Raw genomic sequence first — 20,234 nt, 5'->3', positions numbered from 1 at the left:
AGCTTAAGGATGTGTTCACAAGAATAGTATGATGAGCATGTAAGTTATGATCTGTGAAGATGATACTGTCACCAAACATTGGCGATGTGGTCCCACTATTGATTGCACAATTGTGTGCCTGTACTGTAGAGCAGTGAGTTGGTCCTCAACAATCAAAAGAGATGTACAGTGTCCCCATGTAATGACATCCCAGAACATCACTCCACCACCATGTTGTTCCATATGTGGGACACTGCTGGAGGCATTCAATATTACTGGGTTGTCTCCAAACACATTTTCTGTGATTTCCAGGGTACAAACAGATCACAGTTTTGTTCATAAACAATACCCAATGCCAACCCTAAGGTGTCCATCCTGCATGACTTCTTGATAATCTGTAACAGTCTATGGTGTTGTGGTATATGAGACAGTGCTCACCACGTTCATCAGGAATGGACATTCACATCTTGTAATCGTCTCCTACCAGTCTGATGCAGTACATGACATCCTGCAGCCTCTTTTTACACTGAATTTTGTTCTGTAGCACACAGCCCAAGGTTCCTTTGACCCAGAAGTCATAGAGATCTACCATCCTGTGCACCTGTCAAATTCTGACATCCTGTGTGATGTAATCCCTCACCACTGTCAATTGGAACTGACGTCATATCTGCACCAGATCACTTTGACTATGGTGTACACATCAAGCAGCATCCCTGGTTGACAAGCTTTCCACCTGTAGCATGATGATACAGACCTGATCATTGGTTGCAATTGTCCTTCATGGCATGATGGATGTTCACTGTACTGCTCCACATACATCTCTAATGCATTCCTATGGGTGCTTTACTTCCAACTGAATGCTGCAGTTTATTCAAGTGTGGCATTCTATCCACAGGTAGTGCTCATGGTAACTGTGTATGTGTGTTTACAATCTAAGGGGAGATATTCTAATTGGGACAGGAACAATCACATTAGCAACGCACTTGCACAACATATCGGGGTGATGTAAAAGTTTTGTTGATATGTGTGTAAAACAGAAATTAAAACACAGGGGCTCCAAGATAAGGCTTACACAGTTATGATTCAGATAAATTAATCAAAAAACAATAATGTGACTGCAAAAGAATTCATTGACATTTTTATTTTTGACAATTAGTTTCTGTATGTCAGATTGGATCCTATTTTTTAAATTACATACTGTGGTAATACAGATGGGCTTTGTCAGTGAGTCAGTGGCAGGAAATATTCCCCAATATGTTGTCTTTATAACGACATAAAAGATAATCTGCAAAGTGACCTCTTTCTGAAACTGGAAGGATTACATTATTTTAAAAAAATCTAAAATAAAATAACAAATTATTCATGAACAAAGAAGAAACTATGCAAAACTGTGTTGAAATTAATACCAGATGATAACTTTTTGAAGTAATCAATGATGGTTAAAGTAGAAAAACACTGAAAACAGGAAATATAGTCTTTCACCTATATGGCCCCACTGTAACTAAGTTAACTGAAAAATACTGGCTACATAGGTGTTTTCAGAATGAATCTATCACTCTGCATTCGTGTGTGCACTGTTTTGAAACTTCCTGGCAGATTTCTACTCTGTGTCAGACTGGGCCTTGAACCCAGAACCTCACTTTTCATGGCCAGTGTTCTTAACAACTGAGATATCTTGGTACAACACTCAAACAGCCATCACAACCTGACTTCCACTTTCTGGTTCAAATGGCTCTGAGCACTATGGGACTCAACGTCTTAGGTCATTAGTCCCCTAGAACTTAGAACCTAACTAACCTAAGGACATCACACACATCCATGCCCGAGGCAGGATTCGAACCTGCGACCGGAGCGGTCTCGTGGTTCCTAACTGCAGCGCCCAGAACTGCGCGGCCACTTCGCCCGGCTCCACTTTCTGCCGCAGGGAAAAATTTTCATTCTGGAAACAATCCCATAGGCTATGATTAAGCCATTTCTCTGCAATATTGTTTCTCCCAGGAGTGCTAGTTCCTCAAAATATGCAGAAAAATTTCTGTGAAGTTTGGAAGGCAAGACAGAAGTACTGGTAGAAGTAAAACTGTGAGGGCAGGTCTCAAGTTGTGCCCTGGTAGCTCCATCAATAAGAGTATAACCTGTGACAGGTCAGGTTCTGGGTTCCAACACCAGTCTGGCACACAGTTTTAATGGAGGAGGAGATTAGTGTTTAATGTTCTGTCATCAAAGATGTCATTAGAGACAGAGCGCAAGCTCAGATTAGGGAAGGGTGTGAAGAAAATTGGCCATGCCCTCTCAAAAGAATCATCCTGGCATTTGCCTGAAGTGATTTAGGAAAATTATGGGAAACCTAAATCTGGATGGCCGGATGTGGGTTTGAACCGTCATCCTCCTGAATGCAAGCCCAGTGTGCTAACTACTGTGCCACCAAGCTCGGTACAGTTTTAATCTGCCAGAAAATTTCAACACATTTGTCTGTCTTATCTACTACACAACAGCTTTCAGCAGAGATTTGGTAAAAATATTAGAGAGATTATGAGTAATATTAAGAGCATTAGAATGAATAACTTGCAATTTTTGCTACTGATATAAACCAAGGAGTCATCTGAGTGTGCGCTCTGTTGAGAACATTCCTAAAAGTAAAGTGGCAAGTTGAATTGAGATTATCTTTTACAATATGCGGCAATAATCTTTCAATAGTACTGTCTGGAAGTTTTTAATTTACCAGAACACCATGGCCTAAAATTTAAGGAAAAGATTGTTTTTAACAATAAAATTATTGCATTTACATATTTATGTATTTGAATAATGCACAAAAAGTCACTGGTTATCAATAAAAAACTTAACAAATTATAAGCTTCTTATGAATAATGGAACTGAGAAGGGAAAGTTTCTGAAATTATTTAAAAACCATTACTGCTGTAGGGATGTGGAAACCTGTTTAATCAAAACACACAGGGCCAATGGAAATGAAGAGCTTGACATATTTAGTGGGTTATTCACTGTTTCAGTGTGTATGGTGAATATATGAAAGGAACTAAATGTCTAGAGTATCAGAGGCGTAAGAAAAAGTACAGAAATAACTGAATGTATAATTTCGGTCAAGAACAACCTGAAGAGCATAGCAATCTTAACCAAGAAAATCTTTGTGCTGATGCTCCAGAACATACCTATGAGCCAAACCCATTGCAGAAATGATAACGATATTCATGAAATGACAAATTTTTTTTTCAAACTATGGCTTTGCCCCTTTCATTCTGTATCCAACAACATTTTTTCTGGTATCCAATATATTATTATTTCCTTACCTCACATTTACATTTATTTTCTTACAAATGTGGGAAATGGCAAGATAGTTTGTGTTTCAAATACTGTGCTAAACTGCATCACCCCCCCCCCCCCCCCTGCCCCAAACTGACTGAATATATTAATTCACTGTTTGGAGAAAATCACTGCCAATAAGACCATGAATAACAAACTGTGGTCTTCAAAACAGCTGTTGATTCAGTTTCTGATTTTCAGTCTTTTCACCACCAGCCAGACCGACTCCACAATGCCTTCTCTCAAAAAAGATACAAAAAGGCATAAAGTTATCAAATTGAGCAACTTGTAATTAATAAATATAGCTTACCACTTCCAGGATCTGGTGTTGTGGGTGGTTCTGGTGTTGTGTATGAGGGAGTAATGAGTGGAGCTGCAGTAGTAGTGGTCGTGGTGGTTGTGGTGGTCACAACTGTACTGGTGCTCGCAGTCGTCCTCGTTCGCCCACGTGCATTACCCTTCGAGCGATTGCGATTACGTTTACGGGAAGATTGTCTGTTGTTCTGAACAGGAGTGGTCTCAATTTCATTATTTGAGCGCCTGGAAACCATTTTTCAATTTATTAAACTGCATTTGATTAGGCATAAAAGTAAGTAAAACACAAGTTCCAAATATGATAGTGCCGCAGTAAAATCCATTGCTCAATGAGTATCTCATTCTTTTGTTTATGGAGCTCTAAATATAGATTGTATCTTGAAAATAGCCTTCACCTTTTCTTCTCTGTTATTTCTTGTATTCACATGAGAAAAGCTAAAAAATATCAATCAGGAAAGGAAAGGCACAGCTACTACTATGAACATACCCTCTGTGCAAATGTCAAATATTACACTAACCACCATCAACAGACTGTACATACACTGCTGGCCATTAAATTGCAACACCATGAAAATGGCACAAACAAAATGTCGTACTGGCATTAAGCGTACTATATGCTAGGGTATGAAAATGATTATTATTTCAGCGCATCCACTAAAGTAATCAGGAGTAACTGTACATATTATGGATTAAGCAGAGGGTTTCTCTTTTAGAAATTGCATTCAACTGTATGAGAAAACACCATCTCTGCAGTTTATCATTCCACAATAATGTTGTTTGGCATTGGTTGGGATCCTAAGACTGTAATGTGTATATTGACCCAATGAATTCAGGAGACCTAGACTTATCATTGTGCAGCCTCATGTGATTAGCACCCGAGAGGATGGTTCTACTGTATACTCAGACACACAGGATTGTACAGCAATGTATGTACCTTAAGTCAGGAAATCAACATGCTTGCAGTGAGACAGGTATCCAAGTGGACAGTGTGATAAAGCCTAGAGCACCATATACTGTTATCTCAAAGAGTGAGATGAGCCCACAGTGCTGTGCCCAATGGCAATGCTATACACAGGAGTGACCTCACATCATCTTTTCAGACAAGTCCCAATTATGTGTACAGTATCACAACAGATTTATCCATGTGTAGAGACTTGGAGGAGAAGAAACATTGCCAGATTCCTGTCATCATTGTCATACTGTCCCAGCACTTTGTGTGGTGGGATGGGGTGTCAGCGGGCACATAATGTGATCATCTCTGGTTCACATAACTGGTAATTTGGACAGCAGCTGTTACATATCTGATAAGTAAGGCCAGTGGTCATGCCCTATCTTTGACAAAATAATGCAAGACCACTTTTGTCAGTGCTGTCCTGAAATACCTCAGTATCCTGTCTGCATGCTTTCAGGGAATATCATCTAGTGTAAACATATAGTTACCCACTGTGATCAATGAACATGTAGAGTTTAAGCAGCTGGGAGAGATGTACCCATATCTTTAATTGAAGAGGAGTTGGCTTTGATGCCCAGCTGGATACACATACAGAAAACTGTGTTGCTTCTTTATATGGGTTTATTGAATTTATATAGCATAATGCAAGTTTAATGTTTATCTCCTGCACATTCTGAATGAAATTTTGATACAAACTCTTCTTAAATATGCAGTAACTTACCAGTTTCTGATTATGTACAGAACTTTTAATAGCAGAGTGTACTTCTTATATCTTACAACTCAAGAAAGGATTTCTTGGTCAATCTGCCATCCATTTTCCCAGCTGCATGTGCTCAGCCCCCATTTCATTTTATTAGAAACAGTAACTGTGTACTCCACTGTAATCTGTTCTCTGAACCATTAGTTTGGTTTCCTGTCTCTCCTACACATTCTCAACATGCACTTCTTCATGGTTTTGGCACTAGAAGTTCAGCTCGTTGCCTTAAGTCAAAACTGGTATTACACACTAATGTTACAGAAACTGTTTCCCAGGCTGGAGTGTTCATTTTGATGACTTTTTTTGGTTTACCAAAAACACTTCAAAAATTTGTTTTCTTCTGGTTAAGGTATTTGTTTAGTTATTCATCCAGTTCTTGGTCTCAACTGCTCTAAATTCAAGAACTCGTCATTGTTAATTTGAACTATTTTCTTTTTCATGTGCTGATTATACAGGTCGTAAAGAACCTAAGTACCCAAAATTTTAGAATGTTCATAGGAGATAAAAAGAAACACTTTTTATTGGTCCATGAATGAGTTGATACTAGTGATGTTCAAAGACGTTGTTCAGACTGCTGTATGATGAATATTGTTTTGGAGATGCTGCTGAAAATGCCATCCATCTACATTAAGCCACAAGTGGCATTTGTATGCTAATGATTGTCTAACATGGTCAAAACAACCAGGTGTTTCACAAAAAATGGCTGCACATTTAATCAAACAAGCAAATATTTCTTCTGAAGTGTCAATCTGTGTTTCATACAGCAAAGGATTTATGTTCCCTCTCAAAAAGAAATCTGTAGGTCAGAACATCTCTAAAGCAATATTCATTACATGGTAATTGTTGATGATTTTCAGGTCTGCTCTCAAAATTGCTAATTAAGTTGTTTCACTAGGTGTTGTTTACTTGCACTATAGATAAGTAGCACAAAGTCTTCTTTTTCTCAGTTAAAGAATCTGAAAAACCTATTCTAAGGTTACTGAGCATAGTTTCAGCTTTTTGGAACTTTCATATCAGACAATACTTTCAATGTTGAATTTCTGACTATCCTGATGAATGCTAATGCTAGATGTAGGACTGATGTATATATTTCATTTTTAAGGAAAAAATTAAACCATAGGATCCCTGCCTGAAGAACTTTTCCATCAGTTTAAAGCTTCTGCAGCAAACACTCTCAAGACAGATTTTGACATACCAGAAGGTATATCTGCTACACATCATAAAGAAAAAGAAATCATTGGAACAAGTAACACTGGACATCTCACAGGTTTAAAAATCCTTCATAAAGTCATACAATCAATAAAAATAAAATACAATAATCTGAAGGTGAGCTCCAATCTTTGAACTGCCCCCAAAGTTGAGGAGATTTTGTCTAAAGTGGGTGACAGAGAGGTTTTGCAAAATTGGTCTTCCTCACATATACCTCCAACTACCTTTGAGCATAGCATTCAGGGACATTTTGGTTATCAGTACCCCATTTGGCCTTTTTCAAAACAGTTGGCTCCCTTTTGATATCGCCAGTCCACTGGCAAATTTCCAGTGGTGTCCTGACTGACTGTTGCAGAATGTTCCCAACTCTGCAAACTAATTGGACAATATCCTGGTCACAGATGCCTCTGACGAGGACCTTACCCACAATCTGGTTGATTTGTTGGCAGTGTTAATCGCATGGGCCTCTGTTGTAACAATAGCAAGTGTGAACTGTTTATGCAACAAGTGGAATGTTTAGACCATGTCCTTAGTGCTTCTGGCATCAGCCCAATCCCACAGTTTGTTGAGGTCATCCAGAAGCTCCCTGTGACTCCCAACAAAACACATCTCAAATCTGTCCCATGTTAACTAAACAATTACTGCTGTTTCACTCCCCAACAGCTGCAGTTTCAGAGCCTCTCCACTGGCTCCTCTGCAAGAATGTCTTGTAGCACTGGTCTGCTCAGTGTGACAGGATGTTCCATGTATTAAAACAGGTGCCCCTACAACCTATGTGCTTGATGACCTATGAACACTCCTGGGCACTTGCGCTCACTGCCGGTGTCTCCCATTATGGTGTAGGAGCTGTTCTCTCACACATGGTTGATGGAGTGAAGCGGCCAATTATGACTGTGTCTAAGACTCTTAATTCTGCTCAGCTCAACTACAGCCAAGCTGAAAAACAAGCATTGGCCATTATTTTTTGGCTCAAAAAGTCCCATGATTATGTCTTATTATAATGTAAACCAAATATTGCACTAGGCTATTGAATGGTCACATAACATTCTACTTTAAAAACTCTTTTTCTATAGAGAAACAAGTTGACATTATCAGTTGATACTGGCTCCTGCATGAAACATATGCCGAGCAGTTTTTTTTCTCCACCTGTCCATCATGGAGACACAATTCCAAATATCTGTTGATACATTAGAGCAAATTCTCCTGGTGATGGACTCTCAAGAAGGATCACCCAATATGGTATCTTAAAAAGCATTCTTAATTTATTTTATTACTAGTTATAGATTTCATAGTAACTCCATATTTAATGATACTGAAATTTGGGTCTCCATAATTTATCATGTTCCTATTGTATTTTTTTTAGCAGTAAATAGCATAGTCTTTGTTTAGGGATTGTTATGTATCACTATAAAAATAATTAAAAGATATTTCATTAAAATATCTATGCACTAACATATCCATATTCTGATAAGGAAGTTGAAGCCTTCTGCAAAGAGTTATTAACAACTGATAAATCTCAGTGAACTCCACTAAAGGATGGTGATGCAGAATTTTGATATGAAAGTAAGACAAAAAGTAAGAAATTCTTCAATGGGGAATTTTGGGTATGATATCACAAATGTTTGTAATCTTCCAGATGAAAAGAAACATGAAATAGGCTTGTGATGGATCAAATGAAACTAAGATGTAACTGACTGTGCTTTATCAAACAAAAAAGAAAGTGTACAAAATATGAGCACTTTACAAATACAAGTAACTGCTGATCCAAAAGATACAGAGAAAATAAATGGACACAGAGCTAGAAGAAAGATAAATTTAGCAATAAGTTCAGCATGTTAGAAAATTGTGGTTGTACCGATGCAGATGAAGGAACAGTTATGTAACAAAACTGACTAACCAAACAGCACAAGATGTTACATAAATAAAGAAGGCAAATGATGAGAAAATCCAAAATAAAACAAAGCAACCATTAAAGACAAGATGAGAATTTCAAGCAAATGATAATACAAGTATGATAGTACATGCTAATGCAAACAAAACAGTTCAATATGTTTTGAAGGACATGGGAAAAAAATTAAAAACTGGCAAGAATAAGGATGATTAAGATTCAAATTTTATCACTATTTAATATCTTTGGTGTCTTTAAATGTTGCTCTGCGTATGTTCTCAAGTCAATTGTTAGTAGTAGTGTGTTGATAACCTACAGTTCACAAGACTTCATGCATTTATGATATCATTTTGACGTTGCATGCTATATCTGTTGTGACTTGTCGATCTTTCAAAGTGCCGCCGTGCAGTTATGTGTGTCCTCTACATGTGGCGCTGTCTGCCAGCCATGCAGCAGCAGCGCCACCTAAGCGACCAACCAGCTAGAGGCCGCTAGACTTGGACTCAGTTATGATTTGACTGTTAAAGTGTACACACATCTTACTCTGTTTATTTCATCTGTGACGTTCATGTATTGCGTCTTCCTTGAAATATATTTGTTCAACTTGAAGTTATAACAATTGGCGACGAGGTAGTGATTTTTCTTTTCCATCGTTGACCCACATGTTTCCATGGCTACTTTAGAGCAACTATTGCAAGGTCTCATAGAACAGCAAATGCTTCTCACAAATGCAATTCGTGATTTCATCGTGGCATCAAATGTGGGGCATCTCTCGTCATTGTCTCTACCTACTTTTCCTCCTTATGACAAGACAGTGGAAGACTGGTCTGATTACGAAAAACGTCTTTGACTGCACTTCTTGGCATTTAATGTCGCAGACAAACAAACATGTAAGTCTCTGTTCCTTTCATTGATTTCACCTCAAATGTATCGGTTGTTGTTGGAATTGGCTCCTTTGAATGATCCTGTATTTTGTCCTTTGCTGAAGTGTACTCACTTCTGTCCGTCTATTTTCAAAAGCAAATGCATGTGGTAGCCTCTCGTGTTGCCTTTTATTGTTGTCAAAAACAACCGAATCAACCCTATCATGCTTGGGCTGCTGAACTTTACAGCCTCAGTAGAAAGTGTCAATTTGTTACTGAAGTTCACAAAGAATCCTACGCTGATTCCATGGTACGGGATGCTATTATCCGATCGGCTCCCGACAAAGAAGTTAGGCAACGTGCCCTTTAGTTGGCAAATCCGACTCTAGATGAAGTCCTATCTATCGCTCAGTCTTTTGAAATTTCTCGTGCCACTGGAGCGCAAATAGAGGCATGGGGCAACATCGGGGAAATACAACCTGTGTGTGATGTTGACAAAGCGTGTGGCGTGTCTCCGCCGGCCGATGTGGCTGCAGTACACTCCCAAGCGCAGCCTTAGCCTAACAGTAAACAAAATTCTAATAAACTGCAGCAAAACCCACTGCAACTTCCTTCATGTCCACGGTGTTTTATGAAACATTCACGAGAAGGCTGTCCACAACATTGGGCCTTGTGTCACAAATGTGAAAGAAAAGGGTCATGTGTCATCCGTTTGCAAATCCAGCCGCATACATGATGTTCATGAACATGACACTGATTCTGATTCTGTGTTGTCTGTCAATTGTACTTCTTCCCTTTCAGGGAAGTTATTCCTCACTGTCCAAATACTTGCTCGAGATGTTTGCATGCAGACGTATCTTCAGTTGGGTTCTCCAATCCTGTCACCTGTCACTAGGCAATTATGGACTTACAATAAACAGAAGATTTCTCTCTTGGGACAATTTGATGCTGAGGTATCTTACAAATCTGTCATTCGCACTGTTCCCATATTTGTGGTCGACCATAGCAATGCGGAGAATCTTTTTTGTTTCAATGCCTTTCACGATTTTGTGTTCTCTGTAGATGACTCTGTCAGTATTGTCTCTGATGCTATTCCTTATGCTCAATTGGATTCCTTGTCAACGACATTTTCGTCCCTTTTTTCTCCTGGGTTAAGTCATGCAAACGACTTTGAAGCTCATATCACACTCAAACCCAATGCTCAGCCTAAGTTTTTTCAAGTTCGGCCCATTCCTGTGACCCTTCGTGATTAGATCAAACGGGAGCTGGATCGTCTCACTGCTTCAGGGGTCTTGCTTTCTGTCACTTCCAGTGAGTGGTCCTCTCCTGTCCTTGTCATTGCTAAGCCAAATGGTGATATTCGTCTCTGTGGCGATTTCAAAGCCACTGTAAATGCTCAATGCCTTATCAACACTTACTCTATGCCTCAACCTGAAGAATTGTTCACTAAACTTGCTGGAGGCCAGCAATATCTTCAAAATCTCCGCACACTTTTTCATGTCTTACTGACTGATGGTCTTAAGTGTAATCTTCAGAAATCAAACTTTTTTCAGGCATCTATCACGTACTTGGGGTTTCAACTCTCTCGGGATGGTATTCGTCCTTTTCAGCAAACTGTCGCTGCGATCGATGCCCTTCCTCGCCTTACATCTGTTAAGGAACTGCAGGCCTTCTTTGGGAAAATAGCATACTATCTGCTGCTTTGGTGGCTCAGCCGTTGCATCGCCTGTTGCATAGAAACGTGCCTTTTTTACTGGTCCGCGTCATGCGATGTGGCTTTCCAGAAATTGAAGACTATGCTGAAACAGGCCCCGTGCCTGGCTACTTATAGACCTGGCCAACATCTTGTTCTTGCCATGGATGCCTCTCAATATGGGGTCGGTGCACTCCTCGCGCACCATATTTCTAACGGTTCTGAACAACCCATTGCTTATGCTTCCAAAACGCTCACGGGTGCCCAACAAAAGTATTCTCAAATTGAAAAAGAAGCTTTGGTCATTATTTATGCTCTTCATAAGTTTGGTGTTTTTCTCTGTGGATCCAAATTTCATCTTGTTACGGATTACAAACCACTTGTTTCATCCATCAACGTCACTTCCCGACAAGGCTGCACACCGCCTCCAGCATTGGGCTCTTTACTTGTCTTGTTTAAATTATGAGATTCATTTCTGGCTGATGGCTCAACATGCGAATGCTAATGCACTGTCTCGCCTTCCCATGGGTCCTGATCTGGCATTCAATAGGGACAAACTTTTGTATTTCCACCTGGATGTTGCCGAGCAGTGGGTAGTGGATGGGTTCCCCACCACCAGGGACCAGCTGGCGGCTGCTACGGGTTCTGACCCTACCCTCTCCCGGGTTTTATGCTGCATTCAGAAGGGTTGGCCAGGTCATCCACCTGCTAAGATTTCTTATCCATTGTGGAACTACTATGCTTTGCATTACCACTGAAAATGCTTCGCCGCGTGTTGTGGTACCTGCGTCTTTGCATGCTTCGGTTTTGTGCCTTCTTCACCAAGGGCACTGGGGTGTCTCTCGAACAAAATCTCTGGCGCGCTGTCATGTGCACTGGCCCAGTATCAACTCTGAAATCACAGACATGGTCGCATGGTCACTGCCTGCGGCCCTTGTGCGTCACAGGCTGCCTCCCCGAAGTCATCTTTGTCACCGTGGCCTTCACCTGAGAAGCCCTGGGAGCGTATTCGTGCTGACTTGGTGGGACGTTTTCTTGGTACTTATTGGTTTCTAATTATTGACACCTACTCTAACTTTCCTTTCATTGTCCGTTGCACGTCGCCTACCACCGCGGCTACCACCAATGCTCTAGCTCGCATTTTCTCTTTGGATGGTCTTCCCTCTACTCTTGTTACTGATAATGGTCTGCAATTTGCCTCTTCCGATTTTGCGGATTTTTGTGCGTGTCATGGCGTCATGAATGTCACGGCCCCTCCGTTCCATCCAGAGTCAAACGGTGAGGCTGGTCTGCATATTTAATGCTCAGATGAGGAAACTCCTGACTTCTTCTGCTGCTGATGATGCGCTTCTCCAATTTCATGCTTCTTACCGTTTCACCCTCATGGGCGACCACAGCCCGGCTGAGCTCTTACATGGCTGACAGCCCCGCACGATACTTCATCATCCGCGACCTTCCACCTCACGGCTGCGGGTGCCTTCGCTTGGCTGGTTCACCGCCGACGACCTTGTATGGGTACTGGGATATGGCAGGCGGCCAAAATGGAGTCCTGGCCACATCTTACGACACCATGACCGATGCCTGTATGAAATCCAGATTGGCATGGGTGTTGCAGTGGATCATTCAGACCAGCTTTGGCCTTGTGTGCCGGCGACGCCTGTTCCGGATGCCGCTACACCACCTTCGGCTCTACCTGACGCTCGAGATACTGGAATCTCTCATTATTCACAACGCAGTCCTCTCAACATCATATCAGTACTAGCACAAGAACTGACGGCACCAGGAGACGTGCCCATGCAGGAACCAGATGACCATCATCTGCCGGAGCAACTCTACTTGCCTCCTTCTCCTACGGACGCGCACACATCGCCTATGTCTCATGTTACAGCAACCGGACTTGCCGCAATGGGCAGATTGGTGCACGGGCCCCAGCAGATTCAACCCCCACGTCTCCTGTCATCTCGACTCGTTATCATCGGGGACACTTCCGTCCGTATGAGAAGCCTCCTCCTCGAGACTTTATGGCCAGTCACACAACACCTATGGACATTAGCAATCTACAGTCCATCTCCATAAAGACCTGTGCAAAAAATTCAAAGGGGGGAAAAGTGTTGTGACTCACCGATCTTTCAAAGTGCCGCCGCGCAGTTATGCGCATCCTCTACATGCAGCGCTGACTGCCAGCCATGCAGCAGCAGCGCCACCTAAGCGGCCAGCCAGCCAGCGGCCACTAGACTTGGACTCAGTCATGATTTGACTGTTAAAGTGTACACACGTCTTACTCTGTTTACTTGATCTGTGACTTTCGTGTGTTGCGTCTTCCTTGAAATATATTTGTTCAACTTGAAGTTATAACAATATCAAAGATGAAAAGAGCTATCTATTGACTTTAGTGATCATTTCATTCACAACATGTGAGGCGAACATGTCATTCAAATCAATAACATTCACCTCAAGTATAGAGAACTGGAGGTTATGCTTTTTCTTTGCTGCAGGATATGTTAACCTTGAAGTTTCATTGTTTGTAAATGTGTGAAGTCCTACAGTCAAGTCGACTGGACTTTGGATAAGGAAGAGATGAAAGTGTTGGCATGAATTAACTTCAAAACTTATGGAAAAATTTCTACTTACTGTTTTTCATAATATACCTTCATAACCTCCACAACTGAGATGACTTACTGATATATTTTCATTTCATGCACTGACAGGTGCAGAGAGACCTGTTCTCAAAAATTACTGAATTTCAGTGCTGCCACATACTCGTTTTTGATCATATATCACTAGTTCAAGTGGCCTCATTGAGTATGCCAGATTTCCATATCACATTTTGCAGCTTTTGTCTTGGCAACGACACACATCTTAAATAAAACAGGGTACCAACACCGAATGCAACCACTTTGACTTTACCATTAGCATCTCATATAACTGCAAGAGTTTTCTCAAATGTCTCTGTGAGGTTGTTGTTTACAACCTTTGCCAATGAGCCAGATTGCTTCTTAACATTGGCGTGTATATAGTTTTTCTAGCATCATGAAGTTGGTGCCACTGGCTGCAGTTGTGATGTGTATGGCAGCTTCACTTACTTGCACAGCTCTGTTGTCAGTGAGCGGAAATTCTCTTACGTTTCTGTCAAATGTGTGACCATATTTGGATAGTTGCACATGTGTGATGTCCATGCACCAAAAAATGTTGGAGACACAAAACTTAGATGCCAGTTCATTTACAAAGAAACAGCAGTGAGGTTTGCTGACTATGTTTGCAGCTTCCACAATTAATTTCTTCCTGAAAAAACACTCATCATATTTGTCATCCTTCTTTTTACAAAAGTGCATTTATACACAGATATTTCCCTCCTTTTTTGTTTTGATATTTGTTCTAATTTGCCACTGTCACTCACAGCACTTTTTGACTTGTTCATGAAACGTTTACCCTGTTCAGAAAAACATTGTGCCACTCACACTTTCATTGTCATACTGAATCCTTGCATTGTGTTTTTCTGCAGTTTTTACATTCAGTGTCTTGACATCTAGTAGATTATCACAGGCTTCAATGTCATATTCAAAATTGTCATAGCTCAGCTATCTGGAAGACTGTGAAACAGCAGTTTTGTAAAACAGATCACCGTTTATGTCAACTCCCATTGCTTGTAAGCTGTCCACAGCATAGAAGAATTCAGTAAGGTGCTGTGTGACATCATCAACAGTTTGCATTTTGTGAAACACGAGGCATTTAAGCAGTGTTGTTATGCAAGCAGATCCTTTGGCCATATACATTGTTTCTAGTTTAGGCCACACCTCACATGATGTAGTGCAGTTCTTTATTTGCTTCTGCTCAGTCAGATTGATGGATAAAATTAGTGGTGCTTTCTCATTTCTCTCTGATGCAATCCACATTTTGCATGCAGCTTCTGTAGCGGAGAGCACTTCAGCTTTACCAGCCACAGCAGGTTGCAGTATGCGTGTTGTCTTTGATGAGTGGTGCTTCATATTGTATTCTCCATGTGTCATAATTGTCACATGACAGCATTTCTAGTTGTTGTGCAGCAGTCATATGCACCATAAGGTATTTGTTTTGTTAAGGCTGATTCACACTAGTCTGTCATGTCAGGTCAATTTCAGAGAGTATACACACTAACCATCACATAACATCAATCTGCTTAGACCAGTACCGAAAGGTGAAAGTGAAGTTATGAGTTGGGCTGCTATCTGTGACACAAAAAGTCAGAGTATAGTATCAGAGTTGAGGAAACAACGATAATGGATTTTATCTTCATAACTTATGTTCATGATCAATTCTGTATGGTAAATTGCTGAGAAGTGGACATTTCCATTTATGTTCTTATTCACACTGAAATGCCAAAGAAACTGGTACAGGCATGCATATTCAAATGCAGAAATATGTAAACAGGCGGAATACGCTGCTGTGGTCGGCAATGCCTATATAAGACAACAAGTACCTGTCACAGTTGTTAGATCAGTTACTGCTGCTAAAATGACAGGTTATCAAAATTTAAGTGAGTCTGACTGTGGTGTTATAGTCAGCACACAAGCGATAGGACACAGCATCTACAAGGCACTGATGAAGTGGGGATTTTCCCATATGACCATTTCACGGGTGTGGCGTGAATATCAGGACTCTGGTGAAACATCAAATCTCAGACATCAATGCACCGGGAAAAAGATCCTGCAAGAATAGGACCAATGATGACTGAAGAGAATTGTTCAACATGACAAAAGTTGAACCCTTCCATAAATTGCTGCAGATTTCAATGCTGGGCCATCAACAAGTGTTAGTGTGAGAACCATTCAATGAAACATCATTGATATGGGTTTTCAGAGATAAAGGGACTGTTCAAGCTGATGGAGGCTCTGTAATGGTGTGGGACATTTGCAGCTGGAGTGAAATGGGACCTCCTATACGTCTAGACACCACTCTGATAGGTGACATGTACGAAGGATCCTCTCTGATCACCTCCATTCATTCATGTCCATTGTGCATTCTGACAGACTTGGGCAATTCCAGCAGGACAATGTAACACCCCACATGTCCATAATTGCTACAGAGTGGCTCCAGGAACGTTCTACTGAATTTAAACACTTCCACTGGCCACCAAACTCCACAGAAATGAACATTAGTGAGTATATCTGGGATGCCTTGCAACATGCTGTTCAGGAGAGATTGCCACCCCCTCATATTCTTGCAAATTTATGGACAGCCCTGAATGATTCATGTTGTCAATTCCCTCCAGAACTACTTAAGACATTAGTCAAGTCCATGCCACGTTGTGTTGCAGCACTTCTGCATGGTCGCTGGGGCCCTACACAATATTAAGCAGGTGTACCAGTTTCTTTGGCTCTTCAGTGTATATACAGTGTATGTATCATCTCTGTTCTCTTATTGGAAAAAAATAAATCATGTTTCACTTCAGATTTCTGGCTTCGCTTATGGAAGTCCATCCAATGTGGGGAAAAAAAACATCTGCCATCTGTCATGCAATATTTGCAATTTCTCAGAAAAACAGGGAAACTTGTAGAATAAAGATTAAGACACAGAAGTGCAAAATAATGTACTACACAATGAGTGAATGCTAGGAAAATCAGTTTGCTTCTGATTTTGGCAGTTCTCCCCACCAATGTTACAGTCAAAACTTTCTTCCCAAGAAATATTGACATGAAGTGGTATTGATGACCTGTGTAAGTTTTTCCATGTGAAATGCATTGTAGGATGTTTTAGACTATGTGATCTGATGGCCAGTATGAATTAGTCTTCAATGAACCAATTTTGGCACCTTTTACCTTACAAATTTAAGTTTTTGTCTAATCAAAAAATGACGCTTTTCATGATCATGTAACCTGAGGCTGTAATCTGTTGGGATCTGGTATGAGAACACAGGCATAACACGTAATTTATTACAGAACAGCTTTATTCATAACTCACTACACACACAAAACACAAAACTGGTGATATTCAGTTCACAAGACTTCATGCAAATGTGATGTCATTTTGACGTCGCACACAGTTATCAAAGACTGCAGCAACTGCTATCGACTTTCATCAGTGTTCAATGCAGGATGCTTGGGAGACACCATATGGCATGCTGGATTCCGTAATGTTATTTAGCAACTTACTTGTTACCAAAGTATGCCATTTTAGTGCAATGGTATAGTGAGCATTGACAAAAATACGCCACTCTTCATACAATGTGTTATAATCAAATGTCATTTAATGATGTATCAATGGTTAAAAGCCTCATAAAGTCAAAATTACCACAAAAATGCCAAAATTTCACTTATATGTGTGTAATAATGGTCATATTACATGTAAGTTTAAGGTGGAGAGGGAGAAAAAGGAAAAGAAAGGGATTACTGATATCAGCTGCCTCAGGTCATTACATGGAATCGGTGGTGATGGGTGAAAATATGTACAAGACCAGGATTCAAAACCGGGATCTCCTGCTTTCTAGGCAGGTGGGTTAACCACTGCACCACCCAGGACACACTGTTATTGTAACTGCATGGACTATCTCAGCACACCTCACGGCCAACCCACATTCCCACCTAGTGCCACTTATCAGCAGTCCCTGTCCATTTTCTCTATTCCCGTAGGAAGTCGGATGTACTTGTGCACGTGTACTGAAGAAGGTGGATCAATTGCCCATCTAAGTGAATCAATTATATGAATGTGTGGCAGCTGTTCTTTCAGCCATGTCCAAAAGAACAGACACCAGGCATTCATATAATGGGTATCACTGTGGAGTTTCAAAGCAAAAAAAGTAGCTAAGAAGCAGATCTGCAGCTTGCCAGATAAAAAAAAATGTTTTCCCCTTTCACATTTGTAAAGGGTTTCTGGTGCTTCTTTATTAATTTAACAGAAGTATATTCTGTAAGATCTGATGTTATGAACAAATAGGAGTTCTCTCTCTCTCTCTCTCTCTCTCTCTCTCTCTCTCTCTCTCTCTCTGGAGTGAGTTGTCACTGTTATTAATTTCAAATTAAGCATGAAATATGAATTAGCATAAATATTCAAAACACATTGATCATCTGGTAACACAAAGTACCACTCAGAATATGAAGAACAGAAAAGACTAATGCATTTGCAAATGGATTAAAAGGTAGCTTAGTCTCAGCCAACAACGAAGTATACAAGACAATTGAAAAACTAGTTCTTTTAAAACACTTATTTTCCAAACAAACATGTTTATTTAACGTACACCTTTAATCAGCAGTATAACATCTTTTGACATTTTACTACAACAAATTTTACCTATACCAATGCATTTTTTGAGAGAATGTCAATATATCATTGTTTTGAAACAGCATCTATTTATTGGGCATAATATAAATGAGCTGCTCCTTCAATTCATCTGCTAGAAAGGCTACCAACCCTTTCTAATTACAGACCAACTCTTGAAACTAGTTTTCAGAAATATATCTTGTTGAGACATCTTGATGAACATTTGAACATATACATTATTCAACTCAAGGCTGGCTGACTTTTTCTTTACATGTAAATCAGTAAGTCATCTCAATTGTTGAGGTTATGAAGGTATATTATGAAAAACAGATAGTAGAATTTTCTCCGTAAGTTTCAGAGTTAATTCTTGCCATCGCTTTAATCTCTTCCTTATCCACAGTCCAATCAATTTCACACATTTACAAACAATGAAACTTCAAGGTTAACATATCTTGCAGCAAAGAAAAAGCATAACCTCCTGTCCTATATACTTGAGGTAAATGTTATTGGTTTGAATGACATGTTCATCTCACATGTTGTGAACGAAATGATCACCAAAGTCAATAGACAGCTCTTTTCATCTTTGATATAGCATGCAACGTCAAAATGGTATCATAAATGCATGAAGTCTTGTGAACTGTAGGTTATCAACACAGTACTTCGAACAATTTACTTGAGCAACATTTATAGACACCAAAGATATTAAATAGTAATAAAATTTGAATCTTAATCATCGTTATTCTTGCCAGTTTTTAATTTTTTTCGCATGTCCTTCAAAACATATGAAACGGTTTTGTTTAACTTAACATATACTATCATACTTGTATTATCATTTGCTTGAAATTCTCATCTTGTCTTTAATGGTTGCTTTGTTTTATTTTGGATTTTCTCATTATTTGCCTTCTTTATTTATGTAACATCTTGTGCTGTTTGGCTAGTCAGTTTTGTTACATAACTGTTCCTTCATCTGCATCGGTACAACCACAATTTTCTAACATGCTGCGCTTATTGCTAAATTTATCTTTCTTATAGCTCTGTATCCATTTATTTTCTCTGTATCTTTTGAATCAGCAGTCACTTGTATTAGAGTTCACTGAGATTTATCAGTTGCTATAACTCTTTGCAGAAGGTTTCAACTTCCTTATCAGAATATGGATATGTTACTGCATAGAGGAGGATGATTTTAATGACATATCTTTTAATTATTTTTATAGTGATGCATAACAATCCCTAAACAAAGACTATGCTATTTATTGCTAAAAAAAAAATACAATAGGAACATGATAAATTATGGAGACCCGAATTTCAGTATTATTAAATATGGAGTTACTATGAAATCTATAACTAGTAATAAAATAAATTAAGAATGCTTTTTAAGATGCCATATTCCTTCTTGAGAGTCCATCACCAGGAGCATTTGCTCTAATGTATCAGCAGATATTTGGAATTGTGTCTCCATGGAGCACAGATGGAGGGAAAAAAAACTGATCATCATATGTTCTATGCAGGAGCCAGTATCAACTGAGAATGTCAACTTGTTTCTCCATAGAAAAAAGTTTTTAAAGTAGAATGTTATGTCACCATTCCGTAGCCTAGTGGAATATTTGGTTTAACAATATGTATTAACAGTGGCAGTAAATCACAAGAATAACCAATACTCCAGCAGCAAATGTCTAGTGGTAGTTACGGAAATTGAAACAGAAGGCCCTAATGTAAGAAAGACATTTTGAAACTGACGCTGTTCCATCAGAATTATTGCTGCGTCTACATAGGTTACTCTCAATCCGTTGCTAGTTCACTTGATAATAATGAGAGATACCAAAAGTCTAATTAACATTTGTTCACCATGTCTTCCTTGCTGAACTTGCCCCATTTCATTTGGCACTCTGTGCAGCACTGTCTGTCTGCTACCAGAATGCAGCAGTGTCACTCCGTGACTGCTGGAGTACTGGTTATGTATTATGTTTTGCTATGCCTATCAACACATATTGTTAAACCAAATATCACACAGTAGTCACCGTCATGTAACC

The 20,234-nt window shown here is 39.8% G+C and overlaps 1 protein-coding gene across 1 annotated transcript in view; it reads right to left on the bottom strand.

The window, feature by feature from the left end:
* The window catches only part of LOC126297427 (uncharacterized), a 479,132-nt gene that overhangs the window by 110,532 nt on the left and 348,366 nt on the right, over positions 1-20,234 (bottom strand). Inside the window, exon 10 of the mRNA XM_049988246.1 lies at positions 3,605-3,834. Coding sequence (XP_049844203.1) covers positions 3,605-3,834 — 230 coding nt within the window. The remainder of the gene's footprint in view (positions 1-3,604; positions 3,835-20,234) is intronic.

This window comes from Schistocerca gregaria, chromosome X (genome assembly GCF_023897955.1).
Source record: "Schistocerca gregaria isolate iqSchGreg1 chromosome X, iqSchGreg1.2, whole genome shotgun sequence".
Lineage (NCBI taxonomy): Eukaryota > Metazoa > Arthropoda > Insecta > Orthoptera > Acrididae > Schistocerca > Schistocerca gregaria.
Note: the sequence above shows the minus strand (reverse complement) of the source record. Positions and strands in the feature narration are given on the sequence as shown.